This window comes from Macaca fascicularis, chromosome 10 (assembly GCF_037993035.2).
Source record: "Macaca fascicularis isolate 582-1 chromosome 10, T2T-MFA8v1.1".
Lineage (NCBI taxonomy): Eukaryota > Metazoa > Chordata > Mammalia > Primates > Cercopithecidae > Macaca > Macaca fascicularis.
Genome location: NC_088384.1, coordinates 83980740 through 84008362, shown reverse-complemented (window position 1 = coordinate 84008362; position 27623 = coordinate 83980740). Strand labels below are relative to the sequence as shown.

Genomic DNA, 27623 nt, shown 5'->3' with positions numbered 1-27623 from the left:
CGCCACTGCACTCCCGCCTGGCCAACAGAGTGAGAGTGAGATTCTGTCTCAAAAAAAAAAAAGAGAGACTTATGGTTCTGAAGGAACGGTGGGAGGGGGTCAAGAGGAGGAAAGCGTGAGGCAGGAGTAGATTAAAATCCACTCTGGGGGCCAGGCGCAGTGGCTCACACCTGTAATCCCAGCACTTGGGAGGCTGGGGTGGGCGGATTACCTGAGGTCAGGAGTTTGAGACCAGCCTGGTCAACATGGTGAAACCCTGTCTCTACCAAAAATACAAAAATTAGCCAGGCGTGGTGATGCATGCCTGTGATCCCAGCTACTCAGGAGTCTGAGGCAGGAGAATCACTTGAGCCCAGGAGGCGGAGGCTGCAGTGAGCCAAGATCACACCAGTGCACTCCACCCTGGGCAACAACAACAACAAAAAACCAAAACAAACAAACAAAAAAACCTCCACTCTGGGGAAGATAGTGTTTATAAAGTATCACTTTACTCTGCTGATTCCAGCAAGGCCTGAATAACATGGGTGCCCTTCCCTGTATTAAGCACAATGTGTCAACCACTGCCAGGTAAGTTCCTGTCACAATCAGGAAGAGCTGATAGCATGAAAGCACTGAGTAGGAGTTTAAATGTTCTTGAGAGGCCAGGGGAGGGCACGGCAAGATGCCAGGGTTTTGTCACTGTCATGAGGCTTGGCCAGGGTGAATGTAGACACCTGACACAGACATTGTACACAGCAGGTTGCATGTGTATCATTACATTTCAGGATCCAAGGAAGTGGAGTGGAGAGTCCTGTAACAGGGACTCCATCTGAGTTCTTGTTGTTAACTGACACAAAAGATCCAGGGGCAGGCTCTCAAGATTATCTTCCTGTGAATTCCCAACATATCTAGTGAGCTCCTCTACCTTGTCATTTTCTACTCTGTGAGTAGGGTTGATTTCAGCTTGCTGCAGCAGGACAGGAAGATGGGTCCTCATCACAGGCTCCTGGCTAATGCTGCTGATGGCGAAATGCTGGCGAAACCTAAAAACACAAAAACAATGCTATTATGTTACCATCCTAGCCTTTCCTGAAGGTGCCTACTCACATGAAAAAGTTTTTACTTAATTGTTGAAAAATAAACCTTGGAGAGATTCTCTCTAGAGAATAAAACTGTGTACAGTGTGTTTCTGCGAAACTTTACAGTGATCTCTAAGAAATTACAAGAAAAAGGAGCTAAAAGGACCAACATTGAGGTTTCCGACATTTCAAAAGCCAGAATATTAAACATCTATAAACAGAACCAGAGCTTACCAGTCCAGCTCTGGGAGTTTGGCTGAGAGTAACTTTAGGGAACTCCGTTTCTCCCCAGCAGGCTGGCTCAGGGCACTGAAGAGCTTCTGTGCACTGGAGTGCCTGGAATAACAAAAGCTCACAGATTAGAAGTCCATCTTCCTTTAGCACATACACTTTACAAAACTGGTTCTGATGTTTTCAAGCCAGAGTCCAGTGACAGAGTCAACTCTTCCAAAACACCCATTTCAGACTTAAACAAAATGAGGTGTTAGTGCATGATGATGGGTACGTCCACATAGAAAGGCTGGCCTGAAATCCCTTGATAATACCATGAGTTTCTGATTCTTGGTGGTTTCACTTCTCTTCTTTTTTTTTCTTTTTTTGAGACAGTCTCACTCTGTTACCCAGGCTGGAATGCAGTGGCACAATCTTGGCTCACTGCAACCTCTGCCTCCCAGGTTCCAGAGATTCTCCAGCCTCAGCCTCCCGAGCAGCTGAGATTACAGATGCATACCACCACGACCGGCTAGTTTTTGTATTTTTAGAAGAGATGAGGTATCACCTTGTTGGCCAGGCTGGTCTTGAACTCCCGACCTCAGGTGATCCACCACCTCGGCCTCCCAAAGTCCTGCGATTACAGGCTTGAACCACAGTGCCCGACCTTTTTCTTTTTTTTTTTTTAAAGAAGCCCTTGATGTATTATGTTGAATTCTCCATATACAATGAGCAGTCATGAAGATGGTCTTCTTCAGGGCAACATGGTCACAGGACTGGGGCAATCCAGGGGACTGAGAGGGAGCGTGAGGATGGGAGGCGGGGCTACCTCTTGCAATTTCACATTAGAGACAAACTGTAACACAGTCCATGGGCCTGCAATCACCCCCTTTTATCATCTGGCATAATGCTTGATGTAGTTGTCCACTTTATTCTGGAAGTCCTCCTTGTCCTGCAAATGATGTTCTGCAACTTCAATATTCAGTGGATCATCAAAATTCAAAAGATCAGTAAACAAAGAGTTTAATCCCCAAACGACATCCTTTAATGTTCTCTTGGGAGCCCAGCTGTGCCGTCAATTGAATGTTCTCTCAGTAAACTCAGACATATTTCCCCTATCTCTGTGATGTTGAGGTGCCAGATCTTGGTCAGGCATTTCATTTTGGGAGGCATCATGTTGTACGCATCGGGCACTTCAAACTGAAATTTTCCACCCTGGTAGTAACCCTCATCTGGAGTTACTGTTAGCTGAAAACAGTGAAGCTTGTTTGGATCAGGAAAATGCACTTTACATGTACAAGGTAAATTAGCTTCAAGTTCTGCAACCTCTGTAGTCCCAATTGCTAAGTGGGAGGATCACCCGAGCCTGGGAGGTCGAGGCTGCAGTGAGCCAGGACCGCACCACTGCACTCTACCCTGGGTGACAGAGTAAGACCCTGGGCTCCCGGACACAGGTGAGACTGGCTCAGCGCCCAACACCATGCCTGGCCCGGGTCAGGGCTATGAGAGGCGGCCCCTCATAGATACACTGGCTCCTGGCAGTGGGGACCTTTTTTTTTTTTTTTTTTTTTTTGAGAAAGGGTCTTGATCCATCACTCAGGCTGAAGTGCAATGGCACGGTCATGGCTCACTGCAACTTTTAACTCCTGGTCTCAAGTAACCCTTCCACCCCAGCCTCCTGAGTAGCTGAAACTACAGGCATGCGCCACTATACCCAGCTAATTTTTAAGTTTTTGTAGGGATGGGGTCTCACTATGTTGCCCAGGCAGGCTGGTCTCGAACTCTTGTGCTCAATTCATCCTTCTGCCTCAGCCTCCCAAAGTGTTGGGATAACAAGTGTGAGGCACTGCACGTGGCCCTCTCTTGCCTTCTATTCTCCCAAGGGCACCGGCTACCTGCAAGTTGGCAGCATTGAAATGTCTGTGTTGACCCTTTCAGAAGCCAAGACCTCTGTGTTACATAATGCGAGGCATCTTGCAGAGAAAGCACGCCCACAAAGCCTAGGGAAGCAAGCACAAATATTGAAGCAGCCACTTACAATCTCTTTTGTTCCACAGATAATCCATCTTCCTGGATCACTTTTAAAGAGAGCCCTGAGTTATCCTGCTGTTGCCAGAGGGAGAAGACCTAAACAAAACAGAATTTGAGCAAAGAACACTTTAAACCCAACAACAGGATATGGAACCCACATGGGGATTTGATGGTTGTTGAAAATCTAGACTGTCACTGCAGAGAAAATGACTATAACAAACAAGTTTGCTTCAAAAATAGAGGCCTGAAGCAATTTTGTTCTGTACTTTTAAAAACCAGAATGTCTTTCTGGGTTACTGCCCCAGGGATTCTGCTCCTTGAGAGGTCAGGAAGCATGGAGAAAGGGGTCGGGTAACACTGTCCTCGCAGCAGAGGCATGTTCTCCTCTAGGGATACGGACAGGAGTGGTTCAAGTAACTCCTGCCTAGAGGCAGAGGGATGGCTGAAGAGAATCTAAAGGGCTGTCTTTACTTTCCCAGATTGAAAGGATAAGCCCAAGGAGGTAAAAAGGTCCAGCAAAGCTGGGAGACACAGACTGGGCTGAGAAGCTATTCTACAGCCAAGGTCAACTCTTGCATCCTCTATGGTCTGCGAATCTGACCTGAGGGAGGAACACTGTCCCATCACAAGCTGCTGTAACCACACCTTTCCAAGAATTCCCACTAGTCATGAGGTTAGCCATCAGTTTGGCTTTGGCTATTGCTTGGTCTCTAAGTGGGTCGTATCATTCTTGTAAACTCCCTCATCTATGCAATCTGTGCTGAGCACCTATAATGTGCAGCCTGCCAGGTGGTACCATTCGCAAGAGGGACTGTGACCCATGGGGAAGGAGAGTATAGGGTGGCAAAGAGAACACTAATTCAGTAGGTAGGGCCCAACAATTCAATAAAGTAGCTAAATAAGAGATAACCCTAATTAGGATTTAAAGAGGACAAAGTAGATTTTTCTTAAAGGCTAAAAACCCTCTTGTTCAGTTTCTTTAGGCTCTCACCTCTCCCTGCCAACAGCACCATTCCAGAACCTGAAGGGATTAGAAGCAGTCACCGCACACCAGCCAGCCCTCGTAACTCTGCCTCTCATCACTTCACTGTTAGCCCCAAGATGCTGCCTTACCATTTATATTGCTAGGGGGAAAAAAAGTAGTAGTAGTTTTGCTGAATAATGACTGATGTTACCTCTGAGTAAAATGCTTGGTATATCTTCGATTTGGGGAAAAGGGCAATCATCAGAAAATTGCTTGATCCATGGAAATGAACTGGGAGGTGAGGAAGCAATGAGCTTTTGAAGTCTATGAGAAGAGCAGCAACAGTACTGGTGGAATCCTAAAGCGAAAAGGAGGGAGCATCAGCAAGAAGGGCATCTGCGCAATTATAGCACTCACAACTACTGCCAGAACACACAGAATCAATTTCGGTACAATTATTGTCACATTATGTAGCTCACTGGGGTTTGGTATAGATGTGCTTTACTTATAGGAGATACAGGAAATAAAAGGATTTTTTTTTTTTTTTTTTTGAGACAGGGTCTTGCTATGTCACCCAGGCTAGAGTGTGATGGCTCACTGCAGCCTCAAACTCCTGGGCTCAAGCAATTCTTCTGCCTCAGCCCCTCAAGTAGCTGAGACTACAGACACATGCCACCATGCCTGGCTACTTTTCTTTAAACTTTCTGCAGAGACAGGGGCTTTCTATGTTGCCCAGGCTGGTCTCAAACTCCTGGTCTCAAGTGATCCTCCCACCTTGGCCTCCCCAAGTGTTGGGATTACAGGAGTGAGCCACCACCCCTAATCTGGATTTTTTCCCCTAAAGTGAAAATGTCATCTCAAAATTCATTCTAGGATATTAATCCCTTATCAGATAAATGATTTGTGAATATTTTCTTCCATTCTGAGGATTGTCTTTTCACTCTCTGGATAATGTCCTTTAATACACAGAAGTTTTAAATATTGACAGAGTCCAATTTACGTATTTTTTCATTTGCTGTCTGTGCTTTTAGTATCACACCCAAGAAATCATTGCCAAATACAATATCATCAAGATTTTCTCCTGCATTTTCTTCAAAGAGTTTTATCATTTTAGCTCTGTGTTTTTTTTTGAGATGGAGTCCCACTCTGCTGTCCAGGCTGGAGTGCAAAAGCGCGATCTCAGCTTGCTGCAACCTCCGCCTCCTGGGTTCAAGCGATTCTCCTGCTTCCCGAGTCGCTGGGACTACAGGTGCGTGCCACCGTGCCCAGCTAATGCTTGTATTTTCAGTACAGATGGGGTTTCACTATGCTGGCCAGGCTGGTCTCGAACTCCTGACCTCATGATCTGCTCGCTTCGGCCTCCCAAAGTGCTGGGATTGCATATTGTTTTAGCTCTTAACGTTTATGTTTTTGATCCATTTTCAGTTAATTTATTGTATAGGGCATAAAGTAAGGGTCAAACTTCATTCTCTTGCACACGGATATCTAGTTTTCCCAGGACCATTTTTTTTTTTTTGAGACAGGGTCCCACTCAGGGCACCTGTGCCCAGGTTGGAGTGCAGGGGCGCCATCTTGGCTGACTGGCCTCCACCTCCTGGGTTCAAGCGATTCTCATGCTTCAGCCTCCTGCCTGGCTGGGATTACAGGGGCCCGCCCACCACACCCAGCTAATTTCTGTATTTTTAGTACAGACAGGGTTTTGCCATGTTGGCCAGGCTGGTCTCAAACTCTTAGCCTCAAGTGATCTGCCCTCCTTGGCCTCCCAAAGTGCTGGGATTACAGGCGTGAGCCACCGCACCAGGCCTCTCAGCACCATTAGTTAAAAAGACTGTCCTTTTGACATTGAATGGTTCTGGCATCCTTGTCAAAAATGATTCGATACAAAAGTTTATTTCTGGGCTCTCCATGGGTCTAGTCCACTGGTCTATATGCCTGACCTTTTGCCAGTACCACACTGTTAGGTCACTGTAGCTTCGCAGTGAGTTTTGAAACAAGAAAATGTATGTGTTACAACTTTCTTTTTCAAGATTGTTTTAAACAATCAGGGTCCCTTGAGAGTCTATATATTCTATATGAAGTTTAGGATGGGTTTTCCTATTTCTTTCTTTCTTTTTTTTTTTTTTGAAACATAGTTTTCACTCTGTTACCCAGGTTGGAGTGTAGTGGCACAATCTCGGCTCACTGCAACCTCTGCCTCCTAGGTTCAAGCGATTCTTGTGCCTCAGCCTTCCGAGTAGCTGGGATTATAGGTATGTGCCACCACATCTTCCTAATTTTTGTATTATTAAGAGAGACAGGGTTTCACCATGCTGGCCAGGTTGGTCTCAAACTCCTGACCTCAAGTGATCCACCTGCCTCAGCCTCTTAAAGTGCTGGGATTGTAAGTGTGAGCCACCACGTCCGGCAGGGTTTTCCTATCTGCAAAAAATGCCATTGGGATTTTGATACGGATGGCACTGAACCTGTAGGTTGCGTTGGGCAGTATTGTCTTAATATTAAGTCTTCTGATTCATGAACATGGATGTTTTTCCTTCATTTAGGTTTTCTTTAATTTTTCTGCAATATTTTACAATTTTCAGTGTACAAATCTCTCATTTTCTTGGTTAAATTTACTCCTTAGTACTTTACTGTTTTTGATGCTAATGTAAATTGAATTGTTTTCTTTTTTGAGACAGGGTCTCACTCTGTTGCTCAGGCTAGAGCACAGTGTGGCATGATCATAGCTCACTGCAACTGCTGCCTCCCGGGCTCAGGAGATCCCCCCACCTCACCTCTCAAGTAGCTTGGGACTACAGACATGTGCCACCATGCCCCACTAATTTTAAAAAATTTTTTGAGGCTGGGTGCACTCCAGCCTGGGTGACAGAGCAAGACTCCATCTAAATAATAATAATCATCATCATCATCTTTTGTAGAGATGGAGTTTCACCACATTACCCAGGCTTGTCTCAAAGTCCTGGACTCAAGTGATCCACCTGCCTTGGCCTCCCAAAGTGCTGGCATTACAGGCTTCAGCCACTGCATCCAGCCCTGGAATTGTTTTATTAATATCTTTCTCAGATTGTTCACTGGTAGGGCATAGAAATGAAACTCATTTTGAAAAAAATTATAAAAATAGAACAGAGAGGAAAGTTAAAAAAAATTAATCGAAAGTCTCATCACCTAAACCCAACTATAGCTAACATTTAGTACTTGCGTTTTCCGTTTTTTTTTTTTTTCAGAGACAGGGTTTTGCTCTGTCTCCCAGGCTGGAGTCCAGTGGTACAATCATAGCTCATTGCAAGTGCGAGCTCATTGCAACCTCGAACTTCCGGGCTCAAGTGATCCTCCCACCTAAGTCTCCCAAATAGCTGTGACTTCAGGCACATGCCATCATGCTGGGCCTTTTTTTTTTTTTTCTTTTTTGAGATGGAGTTTCACCAGCCTTGGTGCCCAGGCTAGAGTACAATGGTGCAATCTCGGCTCACTGCAACCTCCCCCTCCCGGGTTAAAGTGATTCTCCTGCCTCAGTCTCCCGAGTACCTGGGACCACAGGCACGCAGTACCATGCACAGCTAATTTCTGTATTTTTAGTAGAGACGGCATTTCACCATGCTGGTGAGGCTGGTCTCGAACTCCTGACCTCAGGTGATCCGCCCTTCTCAGCCTCCCAAAGTGCTAGGATTACAGGCGTGAGCCACCACGCCCAGCCCCATATCCTGTTTTTAAAACTTAATTTATCATTACCATCAGCCATGTTATCATATACTGTCAGTAAACATTTCCAGTGACTGCACTCACTCTCTCACCCTCTTGGGCCACCCCCATGGCTTGACATGAGCTATTCCAGTTTTCCTCTGCCAACAGTTCCTTAGTATAAGTTAGTATACTTTAACACTATATTAGTATAATTTAACAATAAATGCTAGTTTACTGTTACATATGACAGCAGGAGCTTGTTTCTGATGTAATTTCTTCTATCTGTTAAGTAGCCTCATGTCCTCTGAACACCCCTGACCTGGGACTCAGTGTTTCCATGTTAATAAAGATACAACTCTTTGCAGAAAAAAAATATTAACTCATTTGTCTAAATCACCAAAAATGTTTTTCCCAATTTTATTTTATTTTTTTATTTTTATTTTTATTTTTTTTGAGGCGGAGTCTCGCTCTGTCGCCCAGGCTGGAGTGCAGTGGCGCAATCTCGGCTCACTGCAAGCTCCGCCTCCCGGGTTCCCGCCATTCTCCTGCCTCAGCCTCCCGAGTAGCTGGGACTACAGGCGCCGCCACCACGCCCGGCTAATTTTTTTTTTTTTGTATTTTTAGTGGAGACGGGGTTTCATTGTGTTAGCCAGGATGGTCTCGATCTCCTGACCTCATGATCCGCCCGTCTCGGCCTCCCAAAGTGCTGGGATTACAGGCTTGAGCCACCGCGCCCGGCCGTTTTTCCCAATTTTAAAAATTTGTCTTTTGAAATACTTTTTAAAAATTACTAAAAAAAAAAAATATATATATATATATATATATTTTTTTTTTTTTTTGCGACATTCTCACTCTGTAGCCCAGGCTGGAGTGCGGTGGTGCGATCTCGGCTCACTGCAACCTCGGCCTCCCAGGTTGATGTGATTCTGCTGCCTCAGCCTCCCAAGTAGCCTGGATTACAGGCGTGTACCACCACGCCCAGTTAATTTTTGTTTAGTAGAGATGGGGTTTCACCATGTTGGCTAGGCTGGTCTTGAACTCCTGACCTCAGGTGATCCACCTGCCCCAGTCTCCCAAAGTACTGGGATTACAGGCATGAGCCACTGTGCCTGGCCATAAAAAATTATTTTTTATTTTTAATTAATACATAATATGCACATATTTATGGGGTATAATGTATTGTTTCAATACATGTATACATTATGTAATGATTTTTTTTTTTTTTTTTTTTTTTTTTGAGACGGAGTCTCGCTCTGTCACCCAGGCTGGAGTGCAGTGGCGCAATCTCGGCTCACTGCAAGCTCCGCCTCCCGGGTTCACGCCATTCTCTGGCCTCAGCCTCCCGAGTAGCTGGGACTACAGGCGCCCGCCACTGCGCCCGGCTAATTTTTTTTCTATTTTTAGTAGAGACGGGGTTTCACCATGGTCTCGATCTCCTGACCTTGTGATCCGCCTGCCTCGGCCTTCCAAAGTGCTGGGATTACAGGCGTGAGCCACCGCGCCCGGCCTATGCAATGATTAAATCAGGGTAATGAACGATAAATCCATCACCTCAAACATTTATCATTCAGAATCTTCTCTTCTAGCTATTTTGAGATCTAAACACCTTACTGTTGACTGCAGGCACCCTACTGTGCAACAGAACACTAGAACTTACTCATCCTTTCTAACTTTGTATTCATTGATCAACCCCTCCCCATCCCCTAAAATACTTTTTAAAGGGTTTTGTATTACTAATTAGTCTGATAAATTTTATGATATACCCATACAATGGAATACTACTTAGCAATAAAGAGAACACAGCTATTTACATACACAACATGGATGAATCTAAAAATCACTATGTTAAGTGGAAAATGTCAGACTCAAAGGATACAGAATAGATGATGTTCATTTATATAACATTTTAGAAAATGCAAACTAATATATAGTGACAAAAGCTAATCAGTGGTTGTCTGAACCCAGGAGTGGAGGGAAAGATGATCTGTAAAAGGGCATGAGGAAATATTTTGGTTTGATTGTAAAGCTGGTTTCATGAATGTACACATCTGCCAAAGTTTTAAATCAATACAGTTAGTTGTATTTACAGTACACTTCAATAAGTTAAACCGTCAGCAAAAAATTTTTAAAAATCAGTAACTGGTCAGCCGGGTGCCGTGGCTCACACCTGTAATCCCAGCACTTTGGGAGGCCGAGGTGGGCGGACCACGAGGTCAGGAGATCGAGACTATCCTGGCTAACACAGTGAAACCCCGTCTCTACTAAAAATACAAAAAATTATCCGGGCATGGTGGCGGGCACCTGTAGTCCCAGCTACTCAGGAGGCTGAGGCAGGAGAATGGCGTGAACCTGGTAGGTGGAGCTTGCAGTGAGCTGAGATGGCACCACTGCACTCCCGCCTGGGCAACAGAGAGAAACTCTGCCTCAAAAAAAAAAAATTCAGTAACTGGTCAAATTTGACTAATTTTTCCTTTAGAATTTCTTGTATTGTTTCTAAGCTTAGGAAGTCTTCTAACCCCTATAAGTTTAATAAATATTCATTTTTATATTCTATTTGTGAAATTTAAATATATTTAATTTTAATCCCTCAGAAGTTCATTTTGATTTTTGGTAGAGGTAAGAATCTATTTTTTGTCAAAATTAGCTACTTATCATCCTAGTACTGTGCTTTTCATGATGCATTCTTTCTTCTCTGATATTGGAAGACTCTTTAACCTAACGGCAAAGCTTTAATCTAATAGGGCCATCGAATCTGTCCAATTGGTCTGCCTACATTTCTGAACAGCCTTTAAGGCTGCAGGCTCTATATGGAAGAAAAACTTGCTCAAAGAATTTGTTTTCTGAGCCATCTGACCAAAATACCTCACATAGTCTCTGTCCTAGTTCCCAGACAGACTGGTTTTGAGGCTGAGACCAGGCAGAGTGGCGGGCCTGCCCTCTGCTCTGGTGTTGCACTGAGACAAGCTGTGCCTTGGCCACAGAGTAAAGGCTAGGAGAAATTCATCGCTACCCTCTTCCCCTTAAGGTGAAGGGGAAGTGTTGGTGCAGCCTGGTGAACTTAGAGGACTGTTACAGGACGGTGGAACTTTTACAGAGCTGGAGAGGAAGTCTGGGTGTATGAGGGAGGAGGGGTTAAACTCTCACAGGGAAAGTGAGCCATTTCTCTCTCTCTCTGGCTCACTTACAATCCTGTCCATGCTAATGTGTATGTGAAGCCTCATCAATACCACAGGATGTAGCTCCTTTCTGGTTTTTCAGTGGGTGAGCCTTGTGTCCCTGGGCCTGGAGGCCAGCTGAGAGGGGCCACCAGAGGCCTTCTCAGTTAGGATGAATGAATTGGGCATGGGGAGCTGCTGGCCCTTCTGACCAGAAGCCCTTTCTAGGTAAGCCCTTTACAGAGCAGTGAGGTTGACGAGGCTCATAAGTGTCTTGAGAATGCCCAGGCCTCTCCACAACCTCCCTCCCTGACTGCCTCAGTGGCTATGCTGGTTCCTGACATACTGCCCCGTGGTAGTGGAGGGGAAACAGGAGTTATTTAGTTTTCCCCTCAAAAGTGTGAGGAACTTTCCGACCAAAAAAGCCACTGACTAGTAAAACACCTACCCCATCATAGAAGGAAATGGAATTCATGTGATCCTTGGAAATGATGATACTTCCATGACGACAGTGAGAAAACAGAAGGCCACTAGAGAAGAAATGAACATTCCCTGGAAGGAAAAGAGAGTTGGTCAGAGCTGGAGGGCTGGGTGCTTTGGGTCAGATTCCAATGTCCTCTTGCACAGCAGTGTGGTAACTAGAGGCCAGTATCAGTAGCAATTACGTTATGCAATTTGTATACTGAGCCCTGTGCTCTGAGGAAGCCAAAGTAACCTCCTAGAGCCTCAGAAGGAAACGAGGCATCAGATGCAGTCTCTGCGTAAGAATTAGAAAAAACAAGTGAATAAACTATCAGCTAATGGGGAGAAGCAAAATTCACATTCCCTTATGAGTATCTTCCAGGGAAACACACTAAAAAAGACTTTGGGTATATCTGCTCCATATACTGAGTTTACAGATTTTCCTTTCTTCTGCTTTGCCAGAAGCTGGCTCAGCCCTAGAGAGACCACATCCCTCACTTAGGGCCCGAGAAGGAGCATTCGACTCTCAGCTGAAGACTGGTGAAGGGAGCTTAAGGTCCCTGTGCCCAGCAATGGAACATTTGAGTTAGGTAATGAGTAGGTTCTACAGACACTGGGGGGTTGCTCTTCTGTAGTTCACAAAAGCAAGACGGGTGGCAGGTGGACACGGATGTGGGTTGCTCAGAACAAGGATTCAAGTCTAAGGAGAGCTGTTGTGTCCTGGATGGTCAAGGTCATATACAGCAGCTAGGTATAGGCCCTAGGGAGCAGACCATGGAAAAGATGGACAACTAAGATGACAAAGATTAATGCTGGGCCTGGGCTTGCTTTGGAGACACAAAAGCAGCACCCAGAGCACCCATAAGACTCCTAGGTGAAGCTGCTCTCTGGGGCTGGTCCAAGCTGAATCTTCCATTCCTATAACAGCTTTTCTTTCCATGTTTCTGCATACAGAGAGGAGATGAAGTAGTTCTTAAAGCTCAAGGCACAGGTTTGAGTTTATTGTCATTAAGACCTCATTGCCAAGGCAAAGGTCAAGAGATAAATAAGTGAGACCGATTCCTTGAGTTGTAGCTCCAGAAAAGCAGTGCAAAGCTCTGGAGACTGGAATGACAAGAATAGCGAAGGCCAGGAGTCTGAGGGCTGCATTCGCATCCTGGGTGAGGAATCTAGAGACTGCAAGCTTTGAAGCTTCCTGAGGAGGTGAGGTATCAGAAGGAAGGGAGGGGCCTAGTTAGTATGTGTTCACAGCAGACAGGAGAAGTGAAGGGAGAAGGAGGCGGTTTTTAGGTACAAGAAGAACTGGCATCTGCCTCTCATGGAAGAACCAGATGCCCAGTCAGAGGGACATGCCAACTTTAAAATCTGTGGCAGCCACAGCCAGCAACTATCCAGGTTCAAGCTCTGGAAACCTCTACTCTCCAACAAGTAGCTTGGCTTTCTGTGCATACTGCCTTTTTCTGAGGCCCTCTGAAAAGGAAGCTACTCATGCCTCAGCCTCATCCTGTACCAACCCCAAAGTTCCTCCATGCTGCTCCCAGGCCATTCTCCCCAACACCACAGCATGATACTTTCATTCCTCTAGAGACACAAGCCCCTCCCTCTACCGCTCACACCTACTGCCCTCTTGACCATGCCATATTTCCAATCACTCTGAATGTGCTCAGTCTTCCCCTCCAATGCAAACACTTCCATTCCTTCTTAGAGCAGTAAAGCTGAACCCAGAGTAACTTCTGAAATCTCCAGCTCAGCAGCTACTCTCTGACTCCAGCACCCCATCCCCCTTTTAGCTGTCTCCCTCCCCACACTCCATCCTCTGATGTCACTGAGCTTTCACAGTCACGGTACTTGCATTTTCCCCTATTGCTCAGAAATTTCTGATATTCTTCTCATCTACATCAAGGGCAGATCTTCTGGGACAAGACTTACCTTTAATCTTTGTTCTGTTAAAAGAAAGGAATGGGAACAGGTTTCATGCAGTATTTACTAAGCACCACACATGTCATACATTATAGTTTTCTGTTTTCACAATTGTAAGAGGTGGTATTGTTTTTTTCTCATAGGACAGATGAGAAAACTCAAGCTTAGAGAGATTTCCCCCAAAATCACAGTATTACTTGGTGGTGGAGCCAGGTATAGAATACAGGTTTGTCTGATGCCAAAGACACTACACCACGCTGGTGCCTTCAGTTCTCTCATGCCTTTTTTTCTTTCAATTCTCCCCTGTCCAAAGCCCAGCTGTGGTGAATCTGACGATGTGCCTTCTCTGCTCCCTCAACCACAATAGGCCACAGTGCTGTCCCACAGCCTGTTTACTGCTGTCTCCCTACCCCTTCCATCAGCCTACAGAGCTCATTCCAGACCTTTAACACTCTCCTAAAACCACAACCCCACCAACTCCTGCCACAAGATGACTCTACTTACTCTTTCCAGAGATACGAGGGCTCCACAGGTGTCATGAGGTAGAAACTGCTCCTACTGCTGAGTGCTTAGTACCTGCACCCTTCCCTGTCCTGGGTACCTCTCTACCTGTGTACTTTTGAAGTGAACATTTTCAGAAACAAGTCCGGTGCTACTCGAAAGGCCTCCTGGACAAACCTCAAAATCCTGAAGCTTCCAGAAAAAAGCACAGATTGGAGAAGCTGGCACATTCCATCTACTCAATAAGAAGACGGGAAAGGATGAGCGAGGTCATCTCCAGCATTTCCTCTCCCACTAGACTCTGAAGCCTCAAAACAAAATCGAAAAGAGGAAGACAAATTCACAAGACAGTGCTGGAAAAGCACTCATTATGGGGCATTGGCCAAGGCAAGGTCTCAGTAAACAGGATCTAATTTCAGTACTGTCCTGTGATCTGTCCTGTGATCACAGCTGCCCCTTAGCCTGGCTCTGTGAGCAGTAATTCTGTCATTATTCTCAGAGCACACATGAGATAAGTGAAGTGACTTACTGGGTGGCCCAGTGCCTGTGCTCTGGTCTCGGATCCTAATCCACTTGAAGCAATAACCTTTCTGGTATCTGCTCTGGACTCTTGACTGTCAGACAGTGGTCTGAGGGCCATGCCTTTGCAGGGGTTCACAGGGGCCAGGGCAGCCAACTCCTGAGGAGATCTCCCTGACTTTTTGTGCCATCCTTGGTGTCCTTAGTGGATGAGCTCTGTCCTTTCTCCTCTAATCTATAAGTCTGAAAATCCAGGATAAGAGAAAGTTTCTCATTACTGCCCCAAAACCAGGAGGACTGCGGTTTGGTTCTGCCTTTGATTGAGCTCTGCATCCCTGGAAGTTCAACAAAAGAGGGATAAGCCCTCAGGGTAAACCAAGATACCAAGCAAATGCCAATGAAGAATTTGGCTTTCCTCTTTCAGAAAACTGGCTGTACAAATACATATCTTCCAACAGCCCAGTCTATGGGAAGAGGAAACATTTATCACTGCTGGGGCAATTTATGATGCAATGGCTAGATGATTTTCATCCTGTGTCTATATATGTGTGTGAAATGTACGCACAAGGTTTAAAGAAAAAAAACAAAAAACAAAAAAAACCCCCCCAAAAAACACAAAGCAACAACAACAAAACCCAGATGTCTATGCACTCACTACCGGGCCTAAGAAATTGAGCATTACTAGCACCGTTGAAACCCCCTGGATGTCCTTCCTCAATGACAGTCCTTCTCTTCCACCCAATGGGGAACAGCATCCTGAATTCTGGATGGTTTTACCACACTTGAATGTATCTGTAAACTGTGTATTACTTAGTTTTGTCTGTTTTTGTTTTTATATAAATGAAATCCTAATCATGTATTCTTCTGTGACTTGCTTACTTCTCTTGACATTCTGTTCCTGAATGTGACCCATGTTACAAGTAATAGGCAGCCAAACAGTTCCTTCATGCTCAGTGCTGTACAAAACTTTACTTTTTTTTTGAGAAGCAGTCTCACTCTGTTGCCCTGGCTGGAGTGTAGTGGTGCAATCTCGGCTCACTGCAATCTCTGCCTCCCAGGTTCAAGCGATTCTCGTGCCTCAGCTTCCCGAGTAGCTGGGATTACAGGCACGCACCACCATGGTCTGGCTAATTTTTGTATTTTTAGTAGAGATGGGGTTTCATCATGTTGGCCAGGCTGGTCTCGAACTCCTGACCTCAGGTGATCTGCCCGCCTCAGCCTCCCATAGTGCTGGGATTACAGGTGTGAGCCATCGTGCCAGACCAAAACCTTCGTTTTTAAAGTGTCCCTCCAGCCAGGTGCAGCGGCTCATGCCTGTAGTCCCAGCACTTTGGGAGGCTGAGGTGGGAGCTTCACATGAGGCCTGGAGATCGAGACCAGCCTAGCCAACATGGTGAAACTCCATCTTTACTAAAATAATGATAATAATAATATAAAATAAAAAAATTAGCCAGGCGTGGTGCCATATGCCTGTAATCCAGCTACTTGAGTGGCTGAGGCACAAGAATTGCTTGAACCCAGGAGGCAGAGGCTATAGTGAGCCAAGATCACACCACTGCACTCCAGCCTGGATGACAGAGTGAGACTTCTTCTCAAGAAATTTTTAAAAAGTGTCCCTCAATAGCTTCAGATGGACACAAGTCAACACATGAGAGGGTGCAGAAATATGGCAGCAGAGAGCAAACCACCGCTGGCCTGGGCCTCTCCAACACACAAAGGTGAAAGCCAGATTGGTCCCCAGGGTTCTCAGGATGTATTCACCGTCCCATGTTTCAATGGGTCCAGGATCCTGCTCTGCATTGCTAACAATTTCTGCCCAATGTAAAAACACTCTGGAATCTGTAAATCACTGTAGGGAGAGTGAAGGAGCTGCCTAAGCACCAACCATTCACTGATGCCTGTAGGAAACAATAGAACCCATACATATATGGTCTACTGATTTTCAACAAAGGTGAAAAGACAATTCAAAAGAGAAAGAAGAGTCTTTTCAACAAATGGTGCTGCAAAAACTGGATATTCATATGTCAAACAGCAAACATCAATACATCCCTCACAATGGAAATTCTGCCCATTCTCATCAGCCACAGAGGAAAACCTCATACTTCATAGGGATATTGGGTAGAGTACTGAAAAGGATTTTGCTACAGTAGTGGGGTAAAATTAGTCCTAAGTCAAATGTTGCTCTGCTTCCTGCCTAATAAAGCTTTAAAAAGCAAGACCAGGTAATAAGATTAGAAGAAAAAGTTATTGGTTGGGCACAGGGGTGCATGCCTGTAATCCCAGCACTTTGGGAGGCTGAGATGGGTGGACTGTTTGAGGCCAGGAGTTTGAAATCAGCATGGACAACATAATGAGACCCCATCTCTATTAAAAAATAATAATAAAATAAGAAAAAGTTACTAAAACAGATATAACTGTATCACGTTTAATAAGCTGGAGAAAAGAATGAACCATATTAGTTTGAGACATAAAAGATATAAAAAAGATTCAAATCAAACTTCTAAATATGAAAAATACAATGTCTAAGAAGAAAAATACACTGGATGAGATTAATGGCAGTAGACAATGCCGAAGAAGAGGTGAGTAAATTAGAATAAACAGAAGTAGAAACTATGCAAAACAAAACACAAAGAGAAAAAACCCTGATCACAATAGTAGGGAACATCAGGGATCTGTGGGCCAACTTCAAGCAGCCCGATACATATGTAATAGGAATTCCTGAAGAGGAGGGCAGAAACGTTTAAAAAAAAAAATGGCTGATAAGCTTCTGCATTTGAGGAAGATTATAAACCCACCCATCCAAGAAGCTAAAAAAATCCAAAGCACAAAAACCATGAAGAAGCTGGTGCAGTGGCTCATGCCTGTAATCCCAGTACTTTGGGAGGCTGAGGTGGGCGGATCACCTGAGGTCAGGAGTTTGAGACTAGCCTGGTCAATATGGTGAAACCCCGTTTTTAAGAACACAAAAAATTTAGGCTGAGTATGGTGGTGGGTGCCTGTAGTCTCAGTTACTTGGGAGGCTAAGGCAGGAGAATCACTTGAACATAGGGGGCAGAGGCTGCAGTGAGCCGAATTATGCCACTACACTCCAACCTGGGTGGCAAGTGAAACTCCATCTTAAAACAAAAAACAAACAAAAAAAACATGAAGAAAACCACACCAAATCACATCAAAACCAAATTGCTGAAAAAAAATTTTTTAAAACCAAACTGCCTAAAATCAGTGATAAGCAGTTGGGGGAAAAGGATATCTTACATAGAAACAGCCCGGGCGCAGTGGCTTACTCTTGAAACCCCAGAATTTTGGGAGGCCGAGGAGGGTGGATCACCTGAGATTGGGAGCTCGAGACCAGCCCGACCAACATGAAGAAACCCCATCTCTACTAAAAATACAAAATTAGCCAGGTGTGGTGGCACATGCGGGAGGCTGAGGCAGGAGAATTGCTTGAACCCGGGAGGTGGAGGTTGCCGGGAGCTGAGATCGTGCCATTGCACTCCAGCTTGGGCAACAAGAGTGGAACTCTGTCTCAAAAACAAACAAACAAACAAACAAACAAACAAAAAAAAACAAAAAAAGAAAGAAGCAAACAAAGATAAGGATAGCAGTAGATTTCTGCTTAAAAATAATACAAAAGCAAGAAGACAGGGGTGGGGCAATGTCTTTAAAGTACAGAAATTTGAAAAATTTTGTCTTTTACCAAAAATCTGAAAAACTTAGATAAAAGGAAAAAAATTCCTAGAAAATTCTAAGTTTCCAAGACTGATCAAGTAGAAATTCAAAACCTGACTAACTCCATAATCATTAAAGAAACTAAATCAGTAGTTAAAAACCTTTCCTTAAAAAATAAATCATGCCTTCAGTGTTTCATAGGCAAGTACTAAGAGTCAAAAAATAATTCAAATCTCATACATAATATTTCACAGTAAGGAAGTACAAAAGAGAATACTCCTTGGCTAGAAAATCTGATCCTAAACCAGAAATTACAATACAAAAAAGGAAAAACAGTTAATCCCATTTATGATGTAATAATCCTAACGAAACTATTAGCAAACTGAGTCTAGCAGTATATTAAAAATAATGATCCAGTTAGCTCTTCCCAACGATGTAGAATTAACATTTAAAAAATCAAGTAATATAGTAGTTTATTATGTTAACAGATTAAAGGAACAAAGTTGTAAGTGCAGGAAAAAAGCACTAATAAAAATCAAGAAACAGTCATGATAAAAGCTTATTAAACTTGCAATGAAAGGGGAATGTTTTTACTGCAATAAAGGTAACTACCAAAAAAAAAAAAAAAAAAACCCACAAGTATCAAAACACAGAGGAAGCGGTAAAGCTCTCTCTGCTAGACAGGAATAACACAAGAATGCCTGTTATCATTACTTCTACTCCATGATGTACTAGTGGTCTGAGCCAGTGAAGGCAAGACAAAGAAATATAATTGGAAAGGAAGAAATAAAGCCATCATAATTGATAGATCATATGAGTGCCTACAAGTAAAACTCCGAAGAATCTAGATTATTAGAATTAATAAAGAATAAGATTAAGGAATACAAAGTAAATATATGAATATTAAATACAGTTAATCCTATAACCAGCAATTCTACCATAATTTAGGATTATAATCCTAGATAAAGCATCAAAAGTATAATCGTAAAAGATATTTCTGACAGCAAAAAAGATATAAAATAATGAGAAAATTATAACGCTATATTAATAGGCATTAAAAAGACATAAATACACATCACATTCATGAACTGGAAAACTCAGGTTTACTTGACATGGTAAAAATGACAGTTCTCTCCAAAGTGATCTTTTAATTGAACACAATTTCAGAAAAAAAAAAAAAAACCCAACAAGTTTTCTGAAAATCCTGAAAAGCCAACACAAAAATGTCAATAACTTTGAGCAAAGTGCTAAGAACAGCTAAGATACTCCTGAAGAAGAAAAAAAAGGTGGGAACTTGCCTTATCACATTAGAGACTGAATGTTTGTGTCCTCTCCAAAATTCCAATGTTGAAGCCTTAACCCCAAAAGTGGTGTTATCTGGAGATCGGGCTTTTGGAAGGAAATAGGGGTAGATGAGGTCATGAATGTGATGAGGTCATGAATGTGGGGCAAGGTCTATTGGGATGTAGTGCCCTTAATAAGAGCTACCAGAGTGCTTAGCTCCTACCATGTATGCACAGAGGAGGAGTCATGTGGGCACACAGTGACAGGCAGCCTCTACTGGTCAAGAGAAGAGGCCTCAGGATGAAACCTGCCTTGCCAGCACCTTGAACCTGGACTTCCCAGCCTCCAGACTGTGAGAAATAAATTTCTACTGTTTAATCCACTCAGTCTGTGGTATTTTGTTATGGCATCCCAAGTGGACTAAGACACCATATAGAAATATGTTATCTATCTAAAATAAGACAATGTGGTATTTTCTCAGGGAGAAACTGAATAATGGAACAGAACAGAGAGCCTGTGAATAGACGCACACATAAAGAGACTTGATTTATAACAAAGCTGGCACTGCCGATCAGTGGGAAAAGAATGATTTTTCAATAATTGTTGCTGAGACAGGTGGCTACCCACATTTAAAAAGTGAAATTAGACTCCTATCTCATATCATTTTCAAAGAGCAATCCAGGTGGATTCTTTGAAAAATTGTATTTTTATAATTCAACAGAAAAAGCCTCAATAGATCTAAAATACATGAATCACATAGGAAAAGATTATCTTGATTACATTAAAATTAAGAACTTTTATTCATTAAAAAGCATCAGAAATAAAATAAGACAAGCCACCAGGTGAAAGAAAATATTTGCAATATACTGAATTGACAAATAATTAGTATCAAAAATCTATAAAAAATTCCTGGCCAGGCACAGTGGCTCACGTGTAATCTCAGAACTTTGGGAGGCTGCGGCAGGCTGATCACCTGAAGTTGGGAGTTCGAGACCAGCCTGACCAACATAGAGAAACCCTACCTCTACTAAAAATACAAAATTAGTCAGGCATGGTGGTGCACGTCTGTAATCCCAGCTACTTGGGAGGCTGAGGCAGGAGAATCGCTTAAACCTGGGAGGTAGCGGTTGCAGTGAGCTGAGATCATGCCATTGCGCTCCAGCCCAGGCAACAAGAGTGAAACTCCATCAAGAAAAGATGAATGAACAAACGAACTAGAGAAAGAGAGAGAGAGAGAGAGAGAGAGACAGAAAGAAAGAAAGAGAAAGAAAAAGAGAAAGAGAAAGAAAGAAAAGAAAGAATTCCTAAAATAGGCCAGGCGCAGTGGGTCACGACTGTAATCCCAGCACCTTCAGAGGCTGAGACGGGCAGATGACCTGAGGTCAGGAGTTCAAAACCAGCCTGGCCAACATGGCGAAACCCCATCTCTATTAAAAATACAAAAATTAGCTGGGCATGTTGTTGCGCGCCTGTAGTCCCAGCTACTCGGGAGGCTGAGGCATGAGAATTGCTTGAACCTGGGAGGTGGAGGTTGCAGTGAGCTGAGATTGCGCCACTGCACCCCAGCCTGGACAACAGAGTGAGACTTAGTCTCAAGAAAAAAAAAAAAAATTCCTAAAATAAACAAGAAAAAGACAATCTAAAAGAAACATGAGCAAAAAACAAGAACAAGCATTTAACAGAAGGGAAGTATAATGGCTTGGCCAATAAATAAAGATGGTTCACTAATAATAAGAGAAATGTAAATTAAAATACTAATAATACAGCACTGCACACTCACCACAGTGGCAAAACAGCAAGTGTTGGCCAGAATATGGAAAAACTCAAATACCTGTATGCTGCTGCTGGAAGTATAATTTGGGACAATCAATTTGTAAAACAGTTTGGCCTCATTTAAAAAAGCCATATGTGGGCTCATACTAAAATTCCAAATTTTTACTCCTCATTCCAACCCTACAGAAACATTTGCCCATGTGGACCAAGAGACACGCACAAGAATGCTCATAACAGTACAGTCTGCAATACCTAAAAAAGCCTATATTTACTTATTTTTTAGAGTTAGGGTCTTGCTCTGTGAGCCAGGTTGGAGTACAGTGGTGAGATCATAGCTTACTGCAGCCTTGAACTCCTGGGCTCAAGTCACTCTCCAGTCTCAGTCTTCCAAATATATGGGACTACAGGAATATGCCACCATGCCTGGCTAATTTTTTTTTTTTTGGTAGAGATGGGGTCTCGCTGGTCTTGAACTGTTGGACTCAAGCAATCTTCCTGCTTCAGCCTCCCAAAGTGCTGGGATTACAGACGCTGGCTAATTAAAAAAATTATTTTGTAGCAACAAGAGTCTCACTCTGTTGCCCAGGCTGGTCTTGAACTCCTAGCTTCAAGTGATCCTCCCGCTTCAGCCTCTGAGAAGCTGGGATTACAGGCACAAGCCACTGCACCTAGCACAAAAACTATAAAAAACCCACATGTCCACCAAGAGTCAAAATGATAGTGCATGCTTGCAAAAACGAATACTATAGGGCCATGAAAATGAGTAAGCTATATGGCTTACATACAACAAACTGGATGAATCCTAGGAATATCGAGCAAAAAAAGCAGGTCTACAGTATGATTCTATTTGTATTAAGTTCAAAACAAGATATTGTCTGGGGATATGGGCATGTGTGGCAAAACTCTAAAGCAGGTTCCTGAGGATTAGGTACTGGGCAGCCTGCCTGGCCACAGACAGCAGGGCGGGGAGGAGAAGGGCACATGAAGGACATGAACGAATGGGAATTTGAAAAGCAAGACATCTTGTGATAGCCGACGCCACTAACTGGTGAACAGAAACAGTTCTAGAGCTGAAAAAACTTCAAGGTAAAGGAAGTACTATTCTTTTTTCTTTTTTTGAGACGGAGTTTCACTCTTGTTGCCCAGGCTGGAGTGCAATGGCATAATCTCCACTCACCACAACCTGTGCCTCTCGGGTTCAAACGATTCTCCTTCCTCGGCCTCCCGAGTTGCTGGGATTACAGGCATGCGCCACCGCGCCTGGCTAATTTTGTAGTTTTAGTACAGACGGGGTTTCTCCATGTTGGTCAGGCTGGTCTCAAACTCCTGATTTCAGGTGATCTGCCTGCCTTGGCCTCCCAAAGTTCTGGGATTACAGGCATGAGCCACCGCGCCCTGCCAGGAAGTACTATTCTTTTCATCTGTAACTAATTGCTGGGTGAAAAATCAGAAGACCTGTACTATTCTCCAGACCTGGACTACCCTCTAGATGCTGCCATTAACTTGTACTACATCTCAGTCAGGGTGAGGGAGCTTAAAAAAAAAAAAGTATGGAAAAAATAACAACTTGTACAATATCAGGCAAGTTTTCACCTTCTATGGGACTCAGGATATGAAGATCAATCAAGATAATGCATCCTGAGGAGCTGAAGATAAATATCTTCAGGGGATGGGAACAGATAAATTTCAAGCTCATCACAGTCCCAAGTAAAGGCAGATTTATAAAGACATTAAAGACAATTGAACTTCAGGACTCCTTACCTGCCCAAGCCCCCTTCTAAGGCCCTAAGAAGAGCCCTAATCATTTTGTAGTATTTTCCTTAAGAGAGTCCCCAAATGGTATAAACTTCAAGCCCCACAAAACTTACATCAGCTCCTGACCTGAATCCCAAAGTGGTAAAATGCTTATCCACAGGAAGGGGAGACTCCTGTTTAAATTCTCTGCTTCTATTCAATTTCCCTGCCTCAGAAAACCATCTCCTAATTTAAACTAGATTCCCCTTAGGAATGAAGAAAGTTTAAAATTCAAGTTTTCAAAAGACTACGACTAATAAGGCTCCAGAAATCCCTGGCTGTGCCTTTATTCTTGCACAGAGACCTTAGGATACACTGAATCTTGTTGGATAACTCAGTACAATGCAAGACTATTTTTCTAACAAGGCCCTTTGCTAAGAAGGTGCAAACTAATTTTGGCAAATATCCCTGCTAAATATTATAATTGGCTCAAGGATGACAGAGCACAAACCACCTCTGTGTTGTGCCTACAATCTGCTTTTAAAACACTACGCAATCTTGCCTCAAGGCTGGTAGTATTACCACATACTCCCTACCTTCAGCAAATGTTCCTAACTCCCGGGTTCTCTGCACCAGGATCTGGAGAGGCAGAAATGCAGGGACAGATGTGATAACAAACGCCATTACCACTCCAGCAGTATGTGGACAGAAAACCAGAACTCCTTGTGCTTTGTCTTCTGTGTGAATGAAGGGGCAGAAGCTGAAGCAGTGGTCTGAGAACAGGGAGAGGAATTTGCCACCGGATAGAATATTTTCAACAAGAACAACAAAATCATCCAGAAAAGGGATTTGCTTAGTAGAGGTTGAGGAATTTGTAGAGTAAGTCAGAACTCCTCCTTCACATAAAGGCTATATTCAACAGGGAAAGAATAGGACTCATAAGAAAATGCTATTCTGAGGAAGCCAAAGAGGAACTTGCAGTAAATCCCTGTAAAATCCATGCAAGACCAACAAGGTTTTTGAGGATTTTATACGAGCAGAAACACTGCCAGTTTGGATTGAAAGGGACAGAGAAAGTATAAAATTGAAGGAGACTGTTGGACCCTCAAAATTCTACTGGCAAGAGGCAGGCTGATAAAACTACTCAGCTACAAACAAGGTGCTACCTTTCACTGAAAAAGGAAGGATGACAGCAGTGTAGCCACAAGCCCAAAGGGTGGAGCCATGAGCCCAGAGCAAACCAAGAGCAAACAGGGTAGAACCAAGAGCCCTGAAGCAGAGCTGAGAGCCAGAATTATTCCCAGGCCTTGAAACCTAATCAAGGAACTGAAGTCTGCCCAGCTGGACTTCAAAGCTGCCTTGGGCTGGTGACTCCTTTTTACCTTCTGTTTTTCCTCTTTGTGAACCTGAAGTCTATGCCAGTCCCACCTTGTATGCTGGGAGGGCTGCGGGCAGATGACTTGTCTCTTTAGTTTTGTAGGTCCACAGACACGGAGAGGAACTATGGTCAGGAGCTGTAGACAGATTACTCTCCCAAGCCTCATTTACATGGGACTTAGATGATCTTGATCATGAGATTTCGGATATTTAAGCCCATGAGATTTAGGACTTTGACCTGTAGCCACAATGGGATGAGACCCTCAGTAGGAGGTAACGAGGGACATGAATTATGGGGGCCAGAGGGTGGACTGGGATAGGCAAAAACTTAAGATGCTGATAGCAAAGAAGAATTAGAGAGACTCCAAGTGTGAGAGAGATTCAATACAAGAAGGTTCTTTATAGCTGAGATGGAGGGGTTTACAAGGGCAAGGACTTCTGGGAGGAGGAGCTGAGAGTATCCCTGTTTGACAATCAGCAACAAAACGGGGACCTCAGTATTACAAGCGAAAGGAACCAACATCCTGGCTGAGATTGGGAGAAGATTCTTCCCCAGAGGCTCTAGATAAGAGTCTAGTCTGCCTGATGCCTTGATTTTGACCTCAAGAGATCTGGGTCCAGCCAAGCCTGCTGGAGACTGTGACCTGGAGAACTGTGAGATAATAAGAGGGTGTTGTTTTAAGCTACTAAATTTGTGGTAATTTGTTACACAGTAAGATAAATGAATCCAGATTCTGTTTAGGTCCACAAATTCTATTTCTGGAAATGCTGCTGCCATAGCCCATTCGGAGAGCTAACTAACCTCAGGCAGCAACAAAAGGAACAGGTACAGTTCTGTGATCAGCCCTTCCTAGCATAAATTTCCTCATCTACAAAGTGGGTGGGTCAAGAGAGAAAAGCTGTAGGAAAACATTTCTGTACCACAATTATGTTCAAATAGAAGACGTATTATTAATCACAACTCCCATGCTACCATCTGCAAATGAGGGACCCAGACATGGCCAAGAACATTAAAGTCATAGCTCCTTACCTTCCTCAGGCCAGGACTGTAGATTGCTGGAATAAAGATATGCTCCTTCTCCTCCTGTTAGGAAAGTGCCCAGGAAAGACTCATCCCCCTTTAAAAACAACAACAAAAACAAAACCCAAAAAAGAACAGGTGATTTATAGCATAAATATTCACAGAATCAAAAGTCCTGCCCAAATACGTCCATCTACAAAAGCTGAGTCAGGCTCAGACATGCCCAATGTATTCCATGGCCTTTGGCATTGTCTGGCTCTTTGGCAGGTTACTGGCATCCTTGATTTGTGCTGAGAAAAAGAACATTAAGATTCTCTCTGAGTCCAGGCATCAAAGCCTGCAATGCTGGTTCATGTTCCAGTGGATTTATTTCCTTTGTGAAAACGGAGGCAGCTTCTCCTTGGCCTAAAGCCTTGATGTCTCAGCTCTACATGTCTAGGCCAATCTGGGATCTGCTTTTAATACTACGGGGAGATTTAAAAAAAAACACCAAAAGGCCCTCATGGAATAAAGAATCCCTCTAATTGTATCCCCCATAAATGGTGATTTCGAAAGCTCTGCTGGGAAGGGGAGGAATGCAAATAGGAAGTGAAGACAACACAGTGCAAATCCTTTAGATTAGTAGTGAGAAGAAGTATTTTAATACCTTTATGAATTGCTTACATTATCTTTTGATATGATGTTAACACTGAGAATAAGAAGGCTGCTTACCCTCACTGCTTGCTGGGTTTTCTCAGACAATTTTACTTCATTATCTTCTACCTGTGTCCAAAAGGAATGCAGATTTTCAGTCCACTACTTCAAGGGAAAATCCTGCTAGGTCTCCCCACTGTGTTCAGATATTCCCAGGACACTGGCTGGGCAGTCTTTCACCATGTCCATGTCCAGTGCTCTCAGGCCCTGACACACCTGAGATGTCTGCTGGTCACCAGGGCTCAGAGCCCAAGGCCATGGTGGGCTCTCTCACTAGGACCTGAGGTCCAGCTAATGAGCTTATGACAAGCAGAGGGGATGTGTTAGTCTCCACCTACATTTCACTTCAGAAAAAAACAACTGTTTTTAGGGATGAAGCAAAGAGAATGTATTAAAATATCTTCAGAGAATGTCTTCTCATTGAAACACGTTCAGATTAGAGGATAACTCTCGGTCTTCCCTGTCTGTGTGGGAACTGTAGAAGCAGAATGTGAGCACTCTCAAGCAGGGACTCAGCCCATTAGCAGACTCATTACTGTCACACCTATGTTCCAAGGCCCCAGTTTCAGACCAAGTCCCTCCCACTGCAGAAGATGGGACTTTTCTACAAGTAGAGAGATGTTACAGTAAAAACTCTGTAGCAACCACTCTACCAGAGAAGCAAGTCATGGGACTCACTTCTCATGATCTGTGTGACCTTGGCCGGGCCGTTCAATTTATAAGCTCAGTTTCCTCATCTGTAAAATAAGGCTGTTAATTTCTTCCTTTCACAATTTAATGGTGACCCACATGACTTTGTTCCTTTCTTTTGAAACTTTTCTAAGATTATGAGAGTTAACGAAATTAGGTTCATTTGTATAAAAAGAAAGGGCTGGGATAAAAAATTCCATTCCTGAACAACAGCTAGTTTAGGATCTGACATCCCACCAGGGGCCCAACAAAGAGGCTCTTCCTCAAATGTTCACCCTGATTTCTCCACACATAGGTCCACTTCCACCTGATGAATGACACTAACCAGCCAGGAGCAGAATCTGGGTACAGCAGCAGTCAGGACTATGGAGCGGGTTTCTGTGGTAACAGTGCCATCTGCAGGAAGACCACACACATGCCAGTTACTCCCCTACCACCTCAGCCTGCCTCACAGGCCCCAGACACTAAATGCCCTTCTCAGGAGTTAGGGCTTTTTTTTTTTTTTTGAGACAGAGTCTTGCTCTGTCACTCAGGCTGGAGTGCAGTGGCGCCATCTCGGCTTACTGCAACTTCTGCCTAGCAGGTTCAAGCAACTCTCCTGACTCAGCCTCCCAAATAGCTGGGATTACAGGTGCGTGCCACCATGCCGGGCTAATTTTTGTATTTTTAGTAGAGACGGGATTTTGTCATGTTAGCCAGGCTGGTCTCAAACTCCTGACCTCAGGTGACCTGCCAACCCCGGCCTCCCAAAGTGTTGGGATTGCAGGCAACATGGCAAAACCCCGTCTCTACAAAAAATATGAAAAATTAGCCAGGCGTGGCGGAGCATCTGTGGTCCCTGCTACTTGGGAGGCTGAGGTGGGAGAATCACCTGAGCCCAAGAG

The 27623-nt window shown here is 43.8% G+C and overlaps 1 protein-coding gene and 1 pseudogene across 11 annotated transcripts in view; both read right to left on the bottom strand.

Moving 5' to 3' along the window:
- The window catches only part of DNAAF9 (dynein axonemal assembly factor 9), a 164597-nt gene that overhangs the window by 47845 nt on the left and 89129 nt on the right, over nt 1-27623 (bottom strand). For 7 of the 11 annotated variants that reach the window (XR_012419195.1, XM_005568456.4, XM_005568459.5 and 4 more), the window contains 8 exons: nt 27065-27135; nt 26068-26118; nt 25366-25453; nt 11545-11648; nt 4475-4621; nt 3307-3395; nt 1293-1394; nt 905-1022 (listed from right to left, as the gene is read on the bottom strand). Coding sequence is in view for 8 of the 11 variants with exons in the window: in XM_005568456.4 (XP_005568513.3) it covers nt 905-1022; nt 1293-1394; nt 3307-3395; nt 4475-4621; nt 11545-11648; nt 25366-25453; nt 26068-26118; nt 27065-27135 (770 nt within the window). In the remaining 3 variants the exon portion in view is untranslated. Of the gene's footprint in view, nt 1-904; nt 1023-1292; nt 1395-3306; nt 3396-4474; nt 4622-11544; nt 11649-13982; nt 14301-25365; nt 25454-26067; nt 26119-27064; nt 27136-27623 lie in introns of those variants that run through there. The other 4 variants (XR_012419196.1, XR_012419197.1, XM_074004871.1 and 1 more) reach the window with 3 other exon arrangements.
- LOC135965613 (NEDD8-conjugating enzyme UBE2F-like) lies at nt 1937-2873 on the bottom strand (annotated as a pseudogene).